General features: G+C 41.1%; 1 protein-coding gene across 1 annotated transcript in view; it reads right to left on the bottom strand.

Moving 5' to 3' along the window:
- LOC133496092 (dynein axonemal heavy chain 12-like) overlaps positions 1–14,522 on the bottom strand; it is a 31,588-nt gene extending 17,066 nt beyond the window's left edge. Inside the window, exons 1-42 of the mRNA XM_061811323.1 lie at positions 14,363–14,522; positions 14,158–14,231; positions 13,933–14,059; positions 13,779–13,805; positions 13,483–13,672; positions 12,604–12,673; positions 12,353–12,511; positions 12,066–12,261; positions 11,706–11,894; positions 11,444–11,597; positions 11,270–11,361; positions 11,010–11,188; positions 10,784–10,919; positions 10,536–10,661; positions 10,303–10,437; positions 9,841–10,034; positions 8,487–8,727; positions 8,207–8,392; positions 7,928–8,128; positions 7,640–7,834; positions 7,424–7,545; positions 7,194–7,329; positions 6,954–7,100; positions 6,419–6,538; positions 6,063–6,219; positions 5,808–5,980; positions 5,559–5,711; positions 5,232–5,471; positions 4,833–5,078; positions 4,624–4,743; positions 4,391–4,500; positions 4,079–4,262; positions 3,860–4,000; positions 3,697–3,780; positions 3,367–3,555; positions 2,061–2,180; positions 1,747–1,935; positions 1,511–1,662; positions 1,280–1,418; positions 1,037–1,203; positions 678–933; positions 294–590 (exon numbers count right to left, since the gene is read on the bottom strand). Of these exons, the coding sequence (XP_061667307.1) occupies positions 294–590; positions 678–933; positions 1,037–1,203; positions 1,280–1,418; positions 1,511–1,662; positions 1,747–1,935; positions 2,061–2,180; positions 3,367–3,555; positions 3,697–3,780; positions 3,860–4,000; positions 4,079–4,262; positions 4,391–4,500; positions 4,624–4,743; positions 4,833–5,078; positions 5,232–5,471; positions 5,559–5,711; positions 5,808–5,980; positions 6,063–6,219; positions 6,419–6,538; positions 6,954–7,100; positions 7,194–7,329; positions 7,424–7,545; positions 7,640–7,834; positions 7,928–8,128; positions 8,207–8,392; positions 8,487–8,727; positions 9,841–10,034; positions 10,303–10,437; positions 10,536–10,661; positions 10,784–10,919; positions 11,010–11,188; positions 11,270–11,361; positions 11,444–11,597; positions 11,706–11,894; positions 12,066–12,261; positions 12,353–12,511; positions 12,604–12,673; positions 13,483–13,672; positions 13,779–13,805; positions 13,933–14,059; positions 14,158–14,231; positions 14,363–14,389 (6,540 nt within the window). The 5' untranslated portion in view covers positions 14,390–14,522. The remainder of the gene's footprint in view (positions 1–293; positions 591–677; positions 934–1,036; positions 1,204–1,279; positions 1,419–1,510; positions 1,663–1,746; positions 1,936–2,060; positions 2,181–3,366; positions 3,556–3,696; positions 3,781–3,859; positions 4,001–4,078; positions 4,263–4,390; positions 4,501–4,623; positions 4,744–4,832; positions 5,079–5,231; positions 5,472–5,558; positions 5,712–5,807; positions 5,981–6,062; positions 6,220–6,418; positions 6,539–6,953; positions 7,101–7,193; positions 7,330–7,423; positions 7,546–7,639; positions 7,835–7,927; positions 8,129–8,206; positions 8,393–8,486; positions 8,728–9,840; positions 10,035–10,302; positions 10,438–10,535; positions 10,662–10,783; positions 10,920–11,009; positions 11,189–11,269; positions 11,362–11,443; positions 11,598–11,705; positions 11,895–12,065; positions 12,262–12,352; positions 12,512–12,603; positions 12,674–13,482; positions 13,673–13,778; positions 13,806–13,932; positions 14,060–14,157; positions 14,232–14,362) is intronic.
- Positions 14,523–15,092: the final 570 nt, after the last annotated feature.

Genomic DNA, 15,092 nt, shown 5'->3' with positions numbered 1-15,092 from the left:
CATTTCATTTGTAGAAACCACAAATTTTGACCTCAGACAGCATGAACGAATATAGGCCTGAGCAACTCCAAATGTCAAACTTCTGACATTAGAATAATTCATATAGTCATCAAACAACAGAGTCTCCATGTCTCATTCGACCAGCTGACAAAGAAAAATTGCATTTGACCTAATGTTTCATTTTTAGAAACATCACAAATTTGCAGTGACAAAGAGGGGCCTGACCAACTCCATCTACCTTCTGACATCTGAATAATACACAATAAGAACAGAAAAAAAACAAGTAAACATACTTGACTGCCTTGTTTAAGGTGATCAAACACCTGGTTAAAGTTTTCATTGAAGTGATCTTTGAGGATCTTGGTCATCAGCTGATAGAACCACGCTCGATCCTTATCATCTACCAGACGATCGTAAAAGACACGGAAGACCTCGTGGACAAATAGGCGAATCATAGTGCGCTTGTTCTCCAGAGATTTGCTTTTCACAAGCAGGCATCCTTGTATAACACGTGAGAAGTCCCGCAGGTTAAAAGTGTAGTGAGACTTGGCTGGTGTCGGAAGTAAGTTTTCCATTGCTTGCTTGTAGACCTTTGAAGAAGACATTTGGAAAATTCCATTATTCGAAAGTCAAGTGTGTTATGACTGGAATGCAGGTGTCCTATTTGGAGAACTCACTTCCATGGTTGCTGTCACCGTTTGGCTGCCAATAGTAAAATACTCTGGTGGAAATTCATTGTTCTTGAGATAGAACGCCACCATAATGGAGAAGATGCGGACCATGGTCTCATCACTGAAGGAATTGATGCTAAAAATGTTGAAGTGGCGAAGGAAGCGAGATGTCACAGCATTCCTCCCCCCACCAGGAGGACCCATGGCTGTAATAATCTGGATGTCAACTAGTTTGATGCCAGAAGTATCCTTCAGGTCATACCTGCCAGAAAATAAAAGATTAGCCAAGCAATATATTCTTCACTCTTCCATTCAGTGTTCCTCTTTCTTTTGGTGTTGAGTTGGGAATGACACCAAACACATACCACTTCCTGTGATCCATAAATTGTCGTAGAAGCTCCACGGGAGGCTGAGCTCCAAACTGTTCCAATGCTGGCATATTTACATCATCTATGAAAATTAGGTATTTTTTCCCCATTGGGGGGCCAAAGACACCTTTCCGTCTCTTATCTAATTTGGCCATGATGATGTTCTGGAGAACAAAGAATAAAGCATAAGAACATTCAAAGTGGTAAGGACATTCATATTCATTGGTGATTCCAACTGACCTGGGTTTGGTTGGCTGTGGTGCGGGCTGAAAAATTGATTGAGAGGGGTAAAAAGAGGTCTTTGTCCAGACCGTTCATCAACTTCTCCATCACATACACGGACTTTCCAGTGCCAGTAGGGCCAGCCAACAGCAGAGGTCTGTGCAGAGAAGCAGATATTGAAACAGTTAACACAAGTTGACAAATTCCAGACCATGAATATGTCTGTGACTATTCAAACACACTACTCACATTCCATAGGTGATACAAATGTCCATTAGGAAGGTGTAGCGAACAGAGTCGATGGTGGGAACAATGATGTCCTGCACTTTGGTGGTTTTGTCCCCCAGGCTGACACTTTTGATGGCATCATTCCAGTGAATCCATTTCCCCTTTCCTTTAAACTAAACAATAACTGTATAGATTACTGTGATGCAGTGAATAATTTTAAAAGACAAGATCTTCTGAATGCTGTAATTCAGTGGTACCTCATAGAAATAGTCATACACCAGGCCTTTCTCATCCACTGGGCACTCCCATTTTCCCACAATATCAGGAACTGGATGATCTTCTGTTTTACCAGACACGGTGTCCCTAATGAACTCACTAAATTTCTCCCTGCTTTTTGTATCACAGCTGCCACCCACAGACCACACCAGGGAAAAGGAAAAGGCAGCCTGCAATTATAAGGAAGACAAAGACTGTTAATGCAAAAAACCCATATGAAATGTATGATGAGGAAATATGTCATTCAGGGCAGTTTTAGTTGATCAACAATATGATGAATAGTGATTATTTGTACCAAGATCCAGGTTCGAATAGTTTTGTCATTTGTCTCTGTCTCTAGTGGTTCAAGTAGCAGCATCTCAAACAGTCTACACAAGGAAACAGATGCATTCCAGTTGGTTGTGGGTACAACTTCCTGTAGACAAAAAGTAATGACATGAAAACATTGTTTGCTCTCAATCGGTGCATACTCGTTTGAGCCAAATAGAATGGCGTTAATATTTACCTTGCCTGTTTTTCAATGGACCTTTCCGACCTGGCAATCACTCGTACAATAATTAGATAGTCACATTGCCTTAACCACTGTCTTGACACCCCGCTCTTATCGTCATGTCCCACAAGCAATGCTGGTTTTCAGTTACATGCGCTTTGAAAAGTTAATGTTATGAACAAAAATGTCCTCAGATGCACTGGTGGAACGTGCAATTCTGATAAAAGATATCCGGTTAGGTTACAAGGGGCCCGGTTGATTCATTCTCCAAAGCCTAAAACACAGTTGACGAAGTGTCTACGATGGATTAAGGCTCAAGGAAGAGCGCACGTACAACTAAGTGTGGACAATATCAACAAACACAAGGCTGTATTTTTTAAGGTAAGTGAGGGAGGAGTAACTTCTCTGAGTTTGATTGAATTATTATCAGTCTTATACATTACAGGGGAACAACTTTCACTTTGTTAGTGTATCACTGACCTGCTGAATGAAGTGTGTAATGTTTTATGCTGAAGAGTCGAGTTAGGGATACGTAAATGCGCGATGTCATGCAAGAGAAATGTCCATTTGCCTATTTGTATCAAATCGGACTTTTAAGACAGAGCACTGGGTTCCATTACGAGCCAAGTCAAATGAATACACCCACTCACTTATAAAGACTATAATGATATTACTTGTGATCTTTCCAAGTAAAAAGTACTCACCCTAAATTACACACGCAGTACGATTCCACTATTTTATCCTGTTAGATTTCAATATGAAGCTTGTGAGGCGTCAAAGTTTTTTTTGCATCAATAGGCCAACGTTTCGCTGTAATTCTGACATTGTGTCCTGCTCCGTCCAAAATTTTAATTCTGTGTGCATATCCTAGGGTGAAATAGTTGAGACCTCTCTGGAGAACCCTCTTGGACAAGTCTGGTGCATTTGGGAAAAAACATACTGCAATGTTACTGGGAATACGCGATAGAGAATCCAGTTCAAACCTGTTCTGTTCAGTCGGCATTTTGGAAGATTGTGGGAGATGGCAACTGTCACTAAGGGGGGCGGAGCGGAAGATCGCCAGTCGGAAAGGTCCATTATTTATATTACTCCGGGTTCTTGGGATACATACTCTGCAGTGTTTACGCACTATCCTGAAGGAAGGTGGCAGCAACCAGTGAAAGAGTTCTAGCAGCAAATTGTTATGGTCAGGACTCTTCAGAACATCAGGAAGTGTGTTCATCCAGGAGATCACTAAAGGTTCCCAGCCCAGTTGAGAAGGTTCCATGTATATCATACCACATCGACTGACTGTGGCAGGCTGCCAAAGAGAAATGCTATTTCAGAATTTGCTGTTGTTTTTCCATATTTGGTATTGAGAGCTAGTTCCCATTGGATAGTTTTAGCTGTAGCACCATTATTTATTACACATTTGCAAGCTATTCAGTCACTCCAAACTTACAGAGGCCTGTGACAGATCCATTGCTTCAAAAATCAGACTCATCTGATTGGACATCTGGATAATTTCTCCACTCATCAGACATAACTGTCGTGTGATAATATAAAAACAATGATGTTAGGAACGAATGACAAATACTAAAATGTGATTTAGATATATCATGGACCTTTTTGTTGTCGTCCAGCACAGTGTTCATGCTTTCAATCCACAATGTATCTATAGGACCATCAAACACCACCCATTTACGCTCTGGTGTCTCAGCCGATGCATACTCGCGAAATGTGTTGGCCACAATCCCATCTGTCCACTTAAAAAAAAAACAGACACAGACAAAAACAGCTCTATGAGGAAAATTGTGCTTTAAAAAGTGGATTTAATGTCCCACCTCATGGGAAACAAGGTCAAACTGTCCAAAGAGCTGTCCCATGGTGATTGCTTTTGGGTTCAATGTCCTGAAGATGACCTTTTCTTCCTCTCCGTACCCTTTTTCATTCATCAGAATCAGCGTGTCAGCAAGAACGTGGAGCACTTTGGTCTTCCCCGAAAATGACTCTCCCACCAGCATGAACCTGAATAATAAAAACTACCTTGATACTGTACTGTGTTGATACAAGTTGTGGGAAATACAATACTTTCTACCCCAAAAGATAAAACATAAAAGATCCTAAATGAATCTGGAATTTTAAAAGTAGCATACCCATGCCGAACTATCATCATCTCATATGTCTGGATCATCTTCTCCAAGAAGATTTGTGTTGCCTGTACATTGTGTTTTTCACAGCACTCCAAAGCAGCTTCCAAAAATAACTGTCAAAAACATGATTGCACATGATGTACAGCATATACCGTTTCTACTGCACCACCTGGTATTAATCTGCATCCATGTGGGGATTTCAGACAAGAGTTTAATATGACATTGGCAAGTCTTACCTCATAATCAGCTTCAGGAAGAGAGATTCCAGGGAACAAATCACTAGTTATTCCATTGAACAGTGGAATATCATGTGAAAGAAACTTGGGCTCGTTAACATCTTTGATAGACCTCAGAAGCTTGATATTGACACAAAAAAACCCATCAAAAAACAGTGTAAAGAAATTTAGACCAAAACCAGTGGATGCATGAAGCTCAGTACAAATACCAGTATGTCCTCATTTTCATCAGGATACTTGAGCTTGAGGTTTCCTGCAGCCACAAGTACAGCTTTGACAGCCCTCATGCCGTAATCGTAATGGAACTGGGACGAGAGCTGCTCTGAACAGAGCCTGTAAGTCATTGCAATCTTGACTGACAGAGGCTTGGCATTGAGGAATCCATATGAATAGAGTGAGATCTCGGCTATCAGTGCATAGTTGGGGACCATCATGGTCACTGTTCGAAACAACACCTGAGGAACAAGAAAGGCCATCACCACATCAAAACAAAGTGAACAAGTTGTGATTTGAAAAACTGTTGATTAATTTCATAGTTACATACTAGGTACAAATACACAATCTGTGGTAAAATTTCCCTTGTGTTATCAATGATTATGCTTAAAGACCTTCAGGTTGTCAGGGAGTTCAGAGCGTCCTGCATATCCAGGATTCATCGTGATGGACACAAAACAGTTGGGGTTGAGTTTAAGCATGGTTCCTTCAAAGTCAAAGTACTCCAAGTTCATCTCAATTGCCCTCTGGATGCAGAGGACTTGCTGGGCCACTACAGACAAGACCTCAAGCTCGATGCGGTTGAATTCGTCGAAGCAAGCCCATGCTCCAGATGATGCCAAACCTTTGAAAAACTGAGAAAATGTAACAGAACACAACAAAATCTATTGGAAACAAATTATCTGATATAACATTTTGAGGAGCGGGTGGTCTGATATTACTTTGCCCATAGCAAGATAATCCAGTCCATCGGAACAGTTGAAGACCACACACTGTACAGCTAAAGCTTTGGCCAGATCCTTAGTGGTTTCCGTCTTTCCAGTTCCAGCGGGACCTTCAGGTGCCCCTCCCAAATGAAGATAAAATGCCCCAATCTGTGAAGGCATGGAAGTGATTTCATTTTGAAATAGAAACATTTCTTGAAAAAAAACAAAACAGATACAGGTGTCTAATCTTTGTCCTATGCATACCAGAGTTCTGTAGCATCTGTCAGTCAGTGGGGTGATGACCAGACGAAAAGAGTTCCCCAGATACTCATACGCATACTTAACATCACAGTTTATAATGCGAACCCGAACATTGTTGGTGCTCCAGTAGTAACGAAGTTGGGCTAGCCATCGAAAATCATTTTCATTTACTACACCTGTAAAAAAAAATGCATGTAAACATAGTCGGAGTCAGAGCAAAAGCATAGTGAATTTAGTCTTTTTTTTATATTGAGCTACCATGCTCAATGAGTTCCATCACAACATCTCTGGCATGGACATCAATTGTCACCAGTGCTCCTAAAGTAATCCGTGTTTGCTTGGGTAGTTTCCCTCTCACCAGCCCTACAATGTCTGCCAGCTGTTTCTGGAGTTGCTGGTAGTAGTTTTTCACACCCTGGAGAGGCCATCAAAAAGAAAGTTATCATTTTTATTGCCATTAACACCTGCCAATGCAAGACATCATACAAGGTTTCAAAGGCTATTTAAAGGGAGTTGTAAGAAACACTGCTCTTTACAAACATTATGTTCAGCAAACCGTTCAGTGATCTTCATTCACTCTCGTCACTATGCTTTAAAGAATAACTGATTCTTACAACAGCCCCTCCCCTGATGGCTTCATGCACCTCCAAGGTCCAGAACATTTGTGAGGTACATATCACCACCTGCCCAGGCCACTCCTTCACCCATTGGTTCCGTGGGGTTTCAGCATAGGCCTGTCAAAACAACCATTTTGCTTGATTGCTGATATCTGCAGTGTCTATAAATAAATAAATACATCAGCACTTCACTCCCATCTAACGTCAAAGGTTTCAAGATTACATATATACAGTAGAGAAGCAAAACGCTCAAGATTTCTCTCACATTTGGAGCATGATCTCTATCATTGATGGGATAATGCAGCCACCTGGCAAATTATATCTCAAAATTGACATTGGATGTTCTGAATCTGAATCTTAAAGTTATCAATACACTCTAGTCCACAATTAACACCTTTACAGATTGTGAAGGTAAGAAAATTACATTCAGATGAAAACTGAACACTCCTCTCCCTGCCTATGACCTCATTTCTAGGTTTACTGATGTTTAATCTGACAGTTGATCTATTTCACTTTAGATCCTGCAGCTCACCGTTCTGGAGCGATCAACTACATCTCTAACACTGCGAATCATCAAATCTTCTACTTGTACTAGCCACTTCTCCACTGCTCCTTGGGCTTCAGCTGTTGATATAAGTTGGATTAGAGCAACACGCTCCCCTTCACTGCTGTACATAGCCTGGGTTAAAAAAAAAAAAAGTCCACACCGAAGAAAAATCAGTCAACCAAGTGTACAGTTGCCATGAAGCAAGTGCATTGTGTGAATGCCGACCTGGATATCAAGATTTGGTAGGAAATCTAGCTTGGCAATACCCTCAAAGCACTTCCTCAGATGGGGCTGTACACGAAGTGGGTCTTTGGTCTCAGAAAGAATTTCCAGCATTTCATCATTGGACAAAAAGAAGAACCTAGATGAAAAGCAGCAACGTAATTCATTATCAGCATTTGGCAGTGGGATTTGAAAAAACTGGACGATTATTTATAGAACAATATTTCGTTCACCGTGGAAAAAAGAGACGCTTTTTCTCCAGATAGTCATTTAATCCCTTCATGATGGTGTCCAGGTGGCAGTTGGACTCCTGTAGTTTCTCGAGTAGGCCAGGCATTGAGGTTGCCTCCAAAATCTGGTAGAAGAGCAAGGCAGAAAATTTACTACCTGTTTTCATCAATAGAACACAAGCCATTTACAGGATAGTGTTCTCGCATGTGGAAAATTACCTTTGAGTCCTTAACACAGTGCCGCATGACCTCCTTCCAGTTTTTGTCAACGATTTGGAAGAGTCGTCCTTCTTCTGGAATTTGCTGCATAATGTCGGCAGAGCAGAATATGGGCTCAAGGTAGAGCCATTGAGCCTGCACCTTCAGCCACTCATCGATGGTTTCCTGGATACGAAGAAGACGCTCCTCCCAAACCTAATCACACAATAGGGCCATTCATAATAATGCTGTTAGCCAAATAAATCACTGTTCATGTAGTCATGATACTAATGCAAAGCTTAAACTCACTCTTATCTCATTTTCAAGGGGCTTTATGAATGGTGAGTTCCTCATCGTCTGAGTTTTAACAATCTGGTCATCTAACATTGCCTGAATTTCATCTAAAGCAGTCAGGATAGACACACCAGTGTCTCTGTATGGTTGATGCTGGAGAGAAACCCCATCCCAAACAGTAACCATGTTTTTCATAGCTTTCTCCATGGAAAACTCCTATAACATGAAAACAAAAGGATATATTTTAGTTAACGTACACTTTCCTTGGGAATATAAAAGAGCAGTTATACTTACTTTACTAGCAGCAGCACTGATTGATTCAAATTCTTCCAGGTAAGGAGCTAAGTTTTGTTTAAGAACTTTGCGTAGTGTTGTACCAGCGTCGGGAGTGAGGTCATACCCAACGATTTCTGACATCTGCTGCCAGTGGCGATCTCTGATGCCCGGATTACACAGGACAGTCAATAAAGGAGTATGTTCCTATTAAAAAAAAGAAAAAAAATGAATTAAGAGTTACCAAAAATGACGATGGAAACTTTCTCACAGCAACACATTCGGAATTAACATTGGATACCTTGAACTCTTTGACCTGCTCTAGTACAGTAGAGCATAAGACAATTGTAGGACTCTCTGCTTTGGCTTCTTCTTCTCCACGCCGTCTTCTGGTTGTTGAAGTTATCTTCTTAGTAGCCTGTTCACTCTTGCTCTTTTTCTGCTGAAAATACTTCAGTGTCTTGAAGATCTCCCTGTAGAACTCATCCACTTTCACTTCCATTCCTTCACCATCTAGTTCCAGGAAAGAACCATCCATCCAGCTGTTCACAGAGAACATATTAGAAGGCACAACTGGGAACGTTGTAATTCAATCACATAGGGCCATATTCTACTGCTGGTGTTTTTTAAGCACCTGGCTTGCACCCCATCAAGGTATGCACATTCTTTTATCATGACCTGGTCCACCCACCATACGTAAGTGCACAATGGCAAAAGAGAAGTGACTCATTGAAGACTGAGGCTGGCATTAATTCATGGAGCTTAAAGTTTTTCTGCACATCCCATAAAAATACATCCACCCATCTATCCTTCCATCTATCCATCCATTTTCTAAGTCGCGTATCCTCACAAGGGTCGTGGGAGTGCTGGAGCCTATCCCAGTTGTCATCGGGCAGGAGGCGGGGTACACCCTAAACCAGTTGCCAGCCAATTGCAGGGCACATAGGAGAGATAACAGTCCCACTCACAATCACACCCAAGGGCAATTAAAAGTCTTCAATTAATGCATGTTTTTTTGGGATGTGGGAGGAAATTGGAGTGCCTGGAGAAAACTCATACAGGCATGGAAAGAACATGCAAATTGTACACAGACAGTGACAGGATTTTAACCCCTGCTCTCAGAACTGTGAGGCCAACGATTTAACCAGTTGAGGCTCTGTGCCGCCAATAAGAATACATTTTTAAGATATATTATACTTGAAATGTGACATTAACCTTAAGTTAATTGTTGCCAGTGAGAGAACACGGACGACATGCCGATTGCTGAAGCATAGCTGAGCGTCATGGGCCAGGTGTGTGGCCATCAGGAAGGGTCAGCCATTGGTGGGCGTTTGTGATCGCTGGGGCTGAATCAAAACGGGAATTTTGATGTTTCACGTCCAAGGCCTTGCTACAGTTTCTGACGTAAGAAGCTATTGTAAGACGAGAGGTGCTTCGGTCCTCGGGAAAATGCAGGCATGACTAAATTTTACTGAGTTCGCATCTCATTTCAGGATTGCTTCACCCAGACTGCACAGCCTTCACGTATGTGTATAAATGACAGATTTGAGTTGACGGGAGAGTATACGGAGTCCGAAAAGCATGCAACTGAGCACCTTCTCAGACTTAAACACATGGGTGAATATGGCCCTAAAAATATAAAACTGAAATCAAACCTGCTTTCTGCGCGTTGCCACCTAAGTATAAATGAAAACAACTTGTGGTACGGCTCAATATTCTGTCTGATGACCTCCACTTCTGGGTAAAATGATTGGTCCCATTCATGAAAGGTTTCATCTTTATGGATGTCCTCAATTGCCTCCTCAGCTTCTTGGAGAAGGGTCTGGACCGTTTTTATATCTGCCATGTACTGTGCAAAATAGAAAGAAAAACAAATGGTTTATAAGTTAAAAAAAATAGGAGTGCAAAAAATACCAACTAACTTGATGTCATTGTTTTTTTTTTTTTCAAACCATAGGCAGGATTATTCCAACACTGTTACAAGGATGCTCCACAGTCTTTCAAAACAAGATTTGCTGCCAATTCTGTTTGTTCTAGTGTTGACGAGAAATTGGTGTGTGTGTATATATGTATAACTGTTCCAGAGTTTCTCTGGGAACACAAATGATTCAGTGTACCTGCTGCATCATATCAAGCTCAGAGCAGTGAGGAAACTCGTCAACCCTTCGTTCCAACTTGGCTAGATGAACGGTAACCCTTTCTCTTTTAGCGAGCATCTCCTTCTCCCCTTTCCTCTTTGCCTCCTGGAAAACCTGAAACCACATATGCATTCCATGACCGTCCTTAAAAAAACAAACAAACAAAAAAAAAAACACAATAGACATGCTGGATCAGACAGGAGCATTATTACCTCATCACTGAGTTCAAACACCTCTAGGATTTTCAGTGGCCACATAAAGACAGTTGAATTCAGCTCAAGATCTTCAGGTTCAAATATGTGGACATCGAGAAGGTAGCTTAGTCTGCTGTAGGCTTTCTGTCACATCACAAGAGTGAAAACATTACATCTAAAGGAATACATCATGGTGCTTTTATGATTGCAAAAACAGTTCCACGTATGCAAAAGATGCATCAAATAAGTATGTCTGTAAATGGTACCTTTATTCTTTCGTGTAAGAGTGCAATACCCTTTGTCTTAGTTGCTTCAATGTATTCAATCATCTTTGCCATTTCATCTGTAGTTTCTGGCACATTCAAAGCAGTCTCTCGGATGGTTTCAAAATCTGAGATTATCCTTTCAAAAGAAGCAAAATAATTCTTTGCGGTCAAGGAGCTCCATCCACCACAACGGAACACTTAACACTTCCGTCAAAATCAGACTCACTGTAAATTTTGGTCAGTGTGTTTGGCTTTCATGTTGCTGATGAGTATTTTGGCCATTGATTTTGCTTTTTGAGACAGTCCCTGGTTCAGGTCCTCACAATACAGCTGAACCATTGGAAAGTGAACTTTGGTTGGGAGATTGCCAAGGTTCCTTGACAAATCACGAAACTCCTCCACTTGCTGGAAAGCACAGTGAGATGACCCACTTAGAGTCATAAGGAAAAAGTGGCCCAGTACATTTCTGAAGTTATGCATTCTTACCTTGATATATTCAGCAAATGAATGGGTTTCATTGACAAAGGTCTCAACTCGATTCTGGGCAGTTCCATTGACTAACCAGTCATAGTTGTCAACTACAAAATAACTTTATGTTAGAAAAGCATGCTGAACACTTTAGGTGGATGACTAAATGATTTGAGGCTATGCCTCCATTACCATAATTCTGAAAATATCGGTCAGGTTCTTCCAGATTCTTGCGCACAGTTGCCGTTACAGTGAAACGAGCCCAAGCAAGCGTGTGATCAGGAGCCTTGGCATCCACATACCCAGAAGAGGATTGTGCTAGCCAGGATTGAACTGTCTGTACTTTCTGTGGATCAATACAAAAGATATCAATGTCGTATGGAAGTACACTTCAACATGGAGATCGGGGTGGGGGACTTGTCACACAAAGATCTGTTGGAATACGTGAACTTACCTGCAGTGTGTTTGTAATGATATTAAGAATTTCAAAAACATCTTCTTCAAGTTCCTCTAAGGTGGGATATATTCCCATTTTCTCATCATTAAATGTTAAAGTCATATGAAAGATGGGTAAGAAGTGGTAGTTGTTTGGATGAAACGGGTAGACAAACTCTTCCACACTCCTCTGAAGCAGGTTTTTCAGCTGGGAATGGAGAAAAGGCAAACAAAATGGAGTTTTACCAGAAAGGAAAAAAACAAACAAACTGCATCATTGACGTAAATAATAAACCAATGCATGGAAAACTGAAACCAAAGAATAACCAGCCCTAAAAACTCAAATACTGTTGGATTATATATGGTGGCAGAAGTTCACCTGATTGGAGATGAGGGTGCATGCGCAGTCAAAGAAGGCATTCAGCACGTCTTCTTTAACTGAGCCCAGTGTTTTTGGAGTTGTTAGTAAATTGATGACTTTAGGGAACCAGGTATTCATGATTTGTTCCTCTGCTGTCTCACATTCTACAGCCAGCTCTTTATGCAACTCCTTGCTGTCAACAGGTCCCATAGCCCTAAACAATAACGACACAACTTTGCTCCTTCCTGACAACAGCACGGGTACTTGCTTATTTGATGGCCTTCACTTTTCATCCGTTTACTTACCTGTATCCTGTAAGATCCACCAATGCCATAGAAGAAAATGTAGTGTTGCCAATTTCCAAGATGGTTTGCATTATGGGATGTACAATGTGCAAATTTGCCCTCATAAATTTACGGTTTGTGACAAAGCTCTCACGTCGTGATTGGGAATACTCAAGAATACTATAAAAGATGAGCATTTTACAAAAGGTGACGAACAAACCATTTGCTACTGTATATTCATTAAAGACAAATCAGAGGCCATAAACACTTACTCAAGTGGAAGAGACGGCTGCTTTTCTGGCGGAGGTTCTTCATATTCTGGATCCTTTAGGAATGTCTTCACTTAAACGAAAACATGCAGTGTTATGAAATGTATGGTTGCCTAACAATATAGACATTCCACTGATCTGATCATCTTGATCAGTTTCGGATGATAATTAGCATTTTATGCTGATCGGTTTTAACGTCAGATATCGCCGATCTGATCAATGATGCCATTCATTGGTGCTGCAAAAGAGATTTACTCTGTGTTCCCATCTTGTACTGTATATTTGAATCCAAAATGTAGTTTATTTTTAACCTGGTCACATCTTTTGACGTAGTACTGTAAATATCTGACAGCCAATGTTTTTTTAACTGTCAGTATAGTATACACACGTATTTACTTCCATCCATCCATTTTCTTTGCCGCTTATCCTCACGAGGGTTGCACTCCCAATCACACCCAGGGGCAATTTAGAATGTCCAATTAATGTTGCATGTTTTTTGGGATGTGAAGCAGTGCCCAGAGAAAACCCACGCTGGCACAGAGAGAACATGCAAACTCCACACAGGTGGACAGGGACTGAACCCATGTCCTCAGAATTGTGAGGCAAACGCTTTACAGCTGCGCCACTGTGCCGCCAAGTACATACAATCAATGAACAAGTAATTTAAATAGACACATTGCTCCATCTTGTGACTAGATCAGTGATCAGTTATCATTTTTTTAAAACTCGCTGATGGGCCCCAAAAATCCTGATCGCGTAAAGCCTAGTTAACAGTCAAGGGAAGGTGTGCGGCGTGCATACACACACACACACACACACACACACACACACACACACACACACACACACATACATACAGATTGACAACTGTCAATACAGTACCTGTGTGTTTGATGATGACATCGTGGAAGTTGTCACTGACTTCTGTGAGGAGCTCATGTAAGAGTTTGTTTTTCTGAGGACTGTCTTTAAGTTGAGGGGGTATTTGGGAGTCAATGGAGTTCAACCACTCCTCCGGAATTGGAATGACTGGGCGGCTCTCTACACACTGCTTCAAGAATATGTAGTTCATCTGCAAAAAGTGCCCGCAAGAAAATACTGTTGGCGGCTCAATATTTCAAATGACCTCATTACACTCATAACACATCTCAAATCCACTTTCAAAAAAGTAAACTCACCCTTTGTTTCCGATCCTCACTTTGCATCTGTTACACAAATGTTCAAACATATCACATTATATTGCTGCAGCAGCACATTTTCATGAATGATTTGTCACATTCTCATGAACATCGGTGAATAAAAAAAATATGAGGAACCTGGAGTATATCTTACAGTTGGAGGGAAGTGAGGTTCTGGTGATGGGGTACGCACAACTCTCCCTCTCTCTTTGCTCTGTTTGTAAGATTTCACTGCTTGGGACACAGCCATGGAGCTGCCACTTTGCAGGAAGCCAATCGGCCTGCAAAAAAAAAAAAAAAAAAAAAAAAAAAGGATTCAGTGTGGTACATGCTAGGATCCCGAAAGCTAGGACTGCAAAGAGACGTGTTGAAAACATACAGTGGTAAATGAAGTCGCTGTTGTTGTACTTTCCGCCATCGTCGTTCCAAAATTTTATTGTGAGATGTTGGATACTGCTTATTCACAAAGATAAACATTCACTTTGCAGTAATTTAAGAGAATGTCGTCAGATACAGTACCAATACTTCGCACTTCTTATTCAGATTTCTGGGCGTTACTTATGTATATTTGATAATAAACTCACCACTCGCTCAGGTTCCTCCGTTTCCATTTTTTTTTGTCTGGCTACTGTGTGTGGTAAATAAGTAAATAAATAACAAATGACGGCATGTCAGGGAGGCGGTGCAAAGGGAAGATAGCCACTTCGATCTAAACTTGATTGGTCTTGACGACAGTCATGACTCGCGTCTAGATAAAGATACGTTACGATAATTCGTTGTGACGTCACACGTGTATCTTGATCGTCTTCCCCACAAGAGTCTCGCTGTGGTATATAGTTCGTTCGTTAGATGATTTCTTTTCTGTGTTGCTCCAAACTGGCTTTTTCAGTCAAAAAAAAAAAAAAAAAAAAAAACCCACGTCCATCATTTTGGTGGACAAGTACATATTCAGTCCATTATAAGTGCTTTATTCTTTGTACTTAACTGAAGGCGTTAAATCAGTACTTGTACTTTTATTTTCACAAGTACACATACAATGTGTTACTATTTTACCATTCATCCATCCATCCATCCATCCATTTTCTTACCCGCTTATCCTCCCGTGAGTGCTGGAGCCTATCCCAGCTGTCAAGGGCAGGAGGCGGGGTGCACCCTGAACTGGTCGCCAGCCAATTGCAGACTATTTTACCATATCTGCCAAAATGTTGATGAAAGAAGTCTTGAAATATTTACCCAGCAGATAGAGGCCTTCGTCATTGTCGTCTTATTGTTCAATACAGAAATAAGGTCCAATGTAGGGTCATGGCCAAACGT

The sequence above is a fragment of the Syngnathoides biaculeatus genome, chromosome 2 (assembly GCF_019802595.1).
Source record: "Syngnathoides biaculeatus isolate LvHL_M chromosome 2, ASM1980259v1, whole genome shotgun sequence".
Lineage (NCBI taxonomy): Eukaryota > Metazoa > Chordata > Actinopteri > Syngnathiformes > Syngnathidae > Syngnathoides > Syngnathoides biaculeatus.
This window is presented reverse-complemented; position numbering and strand designations above follow the sequence as displayed.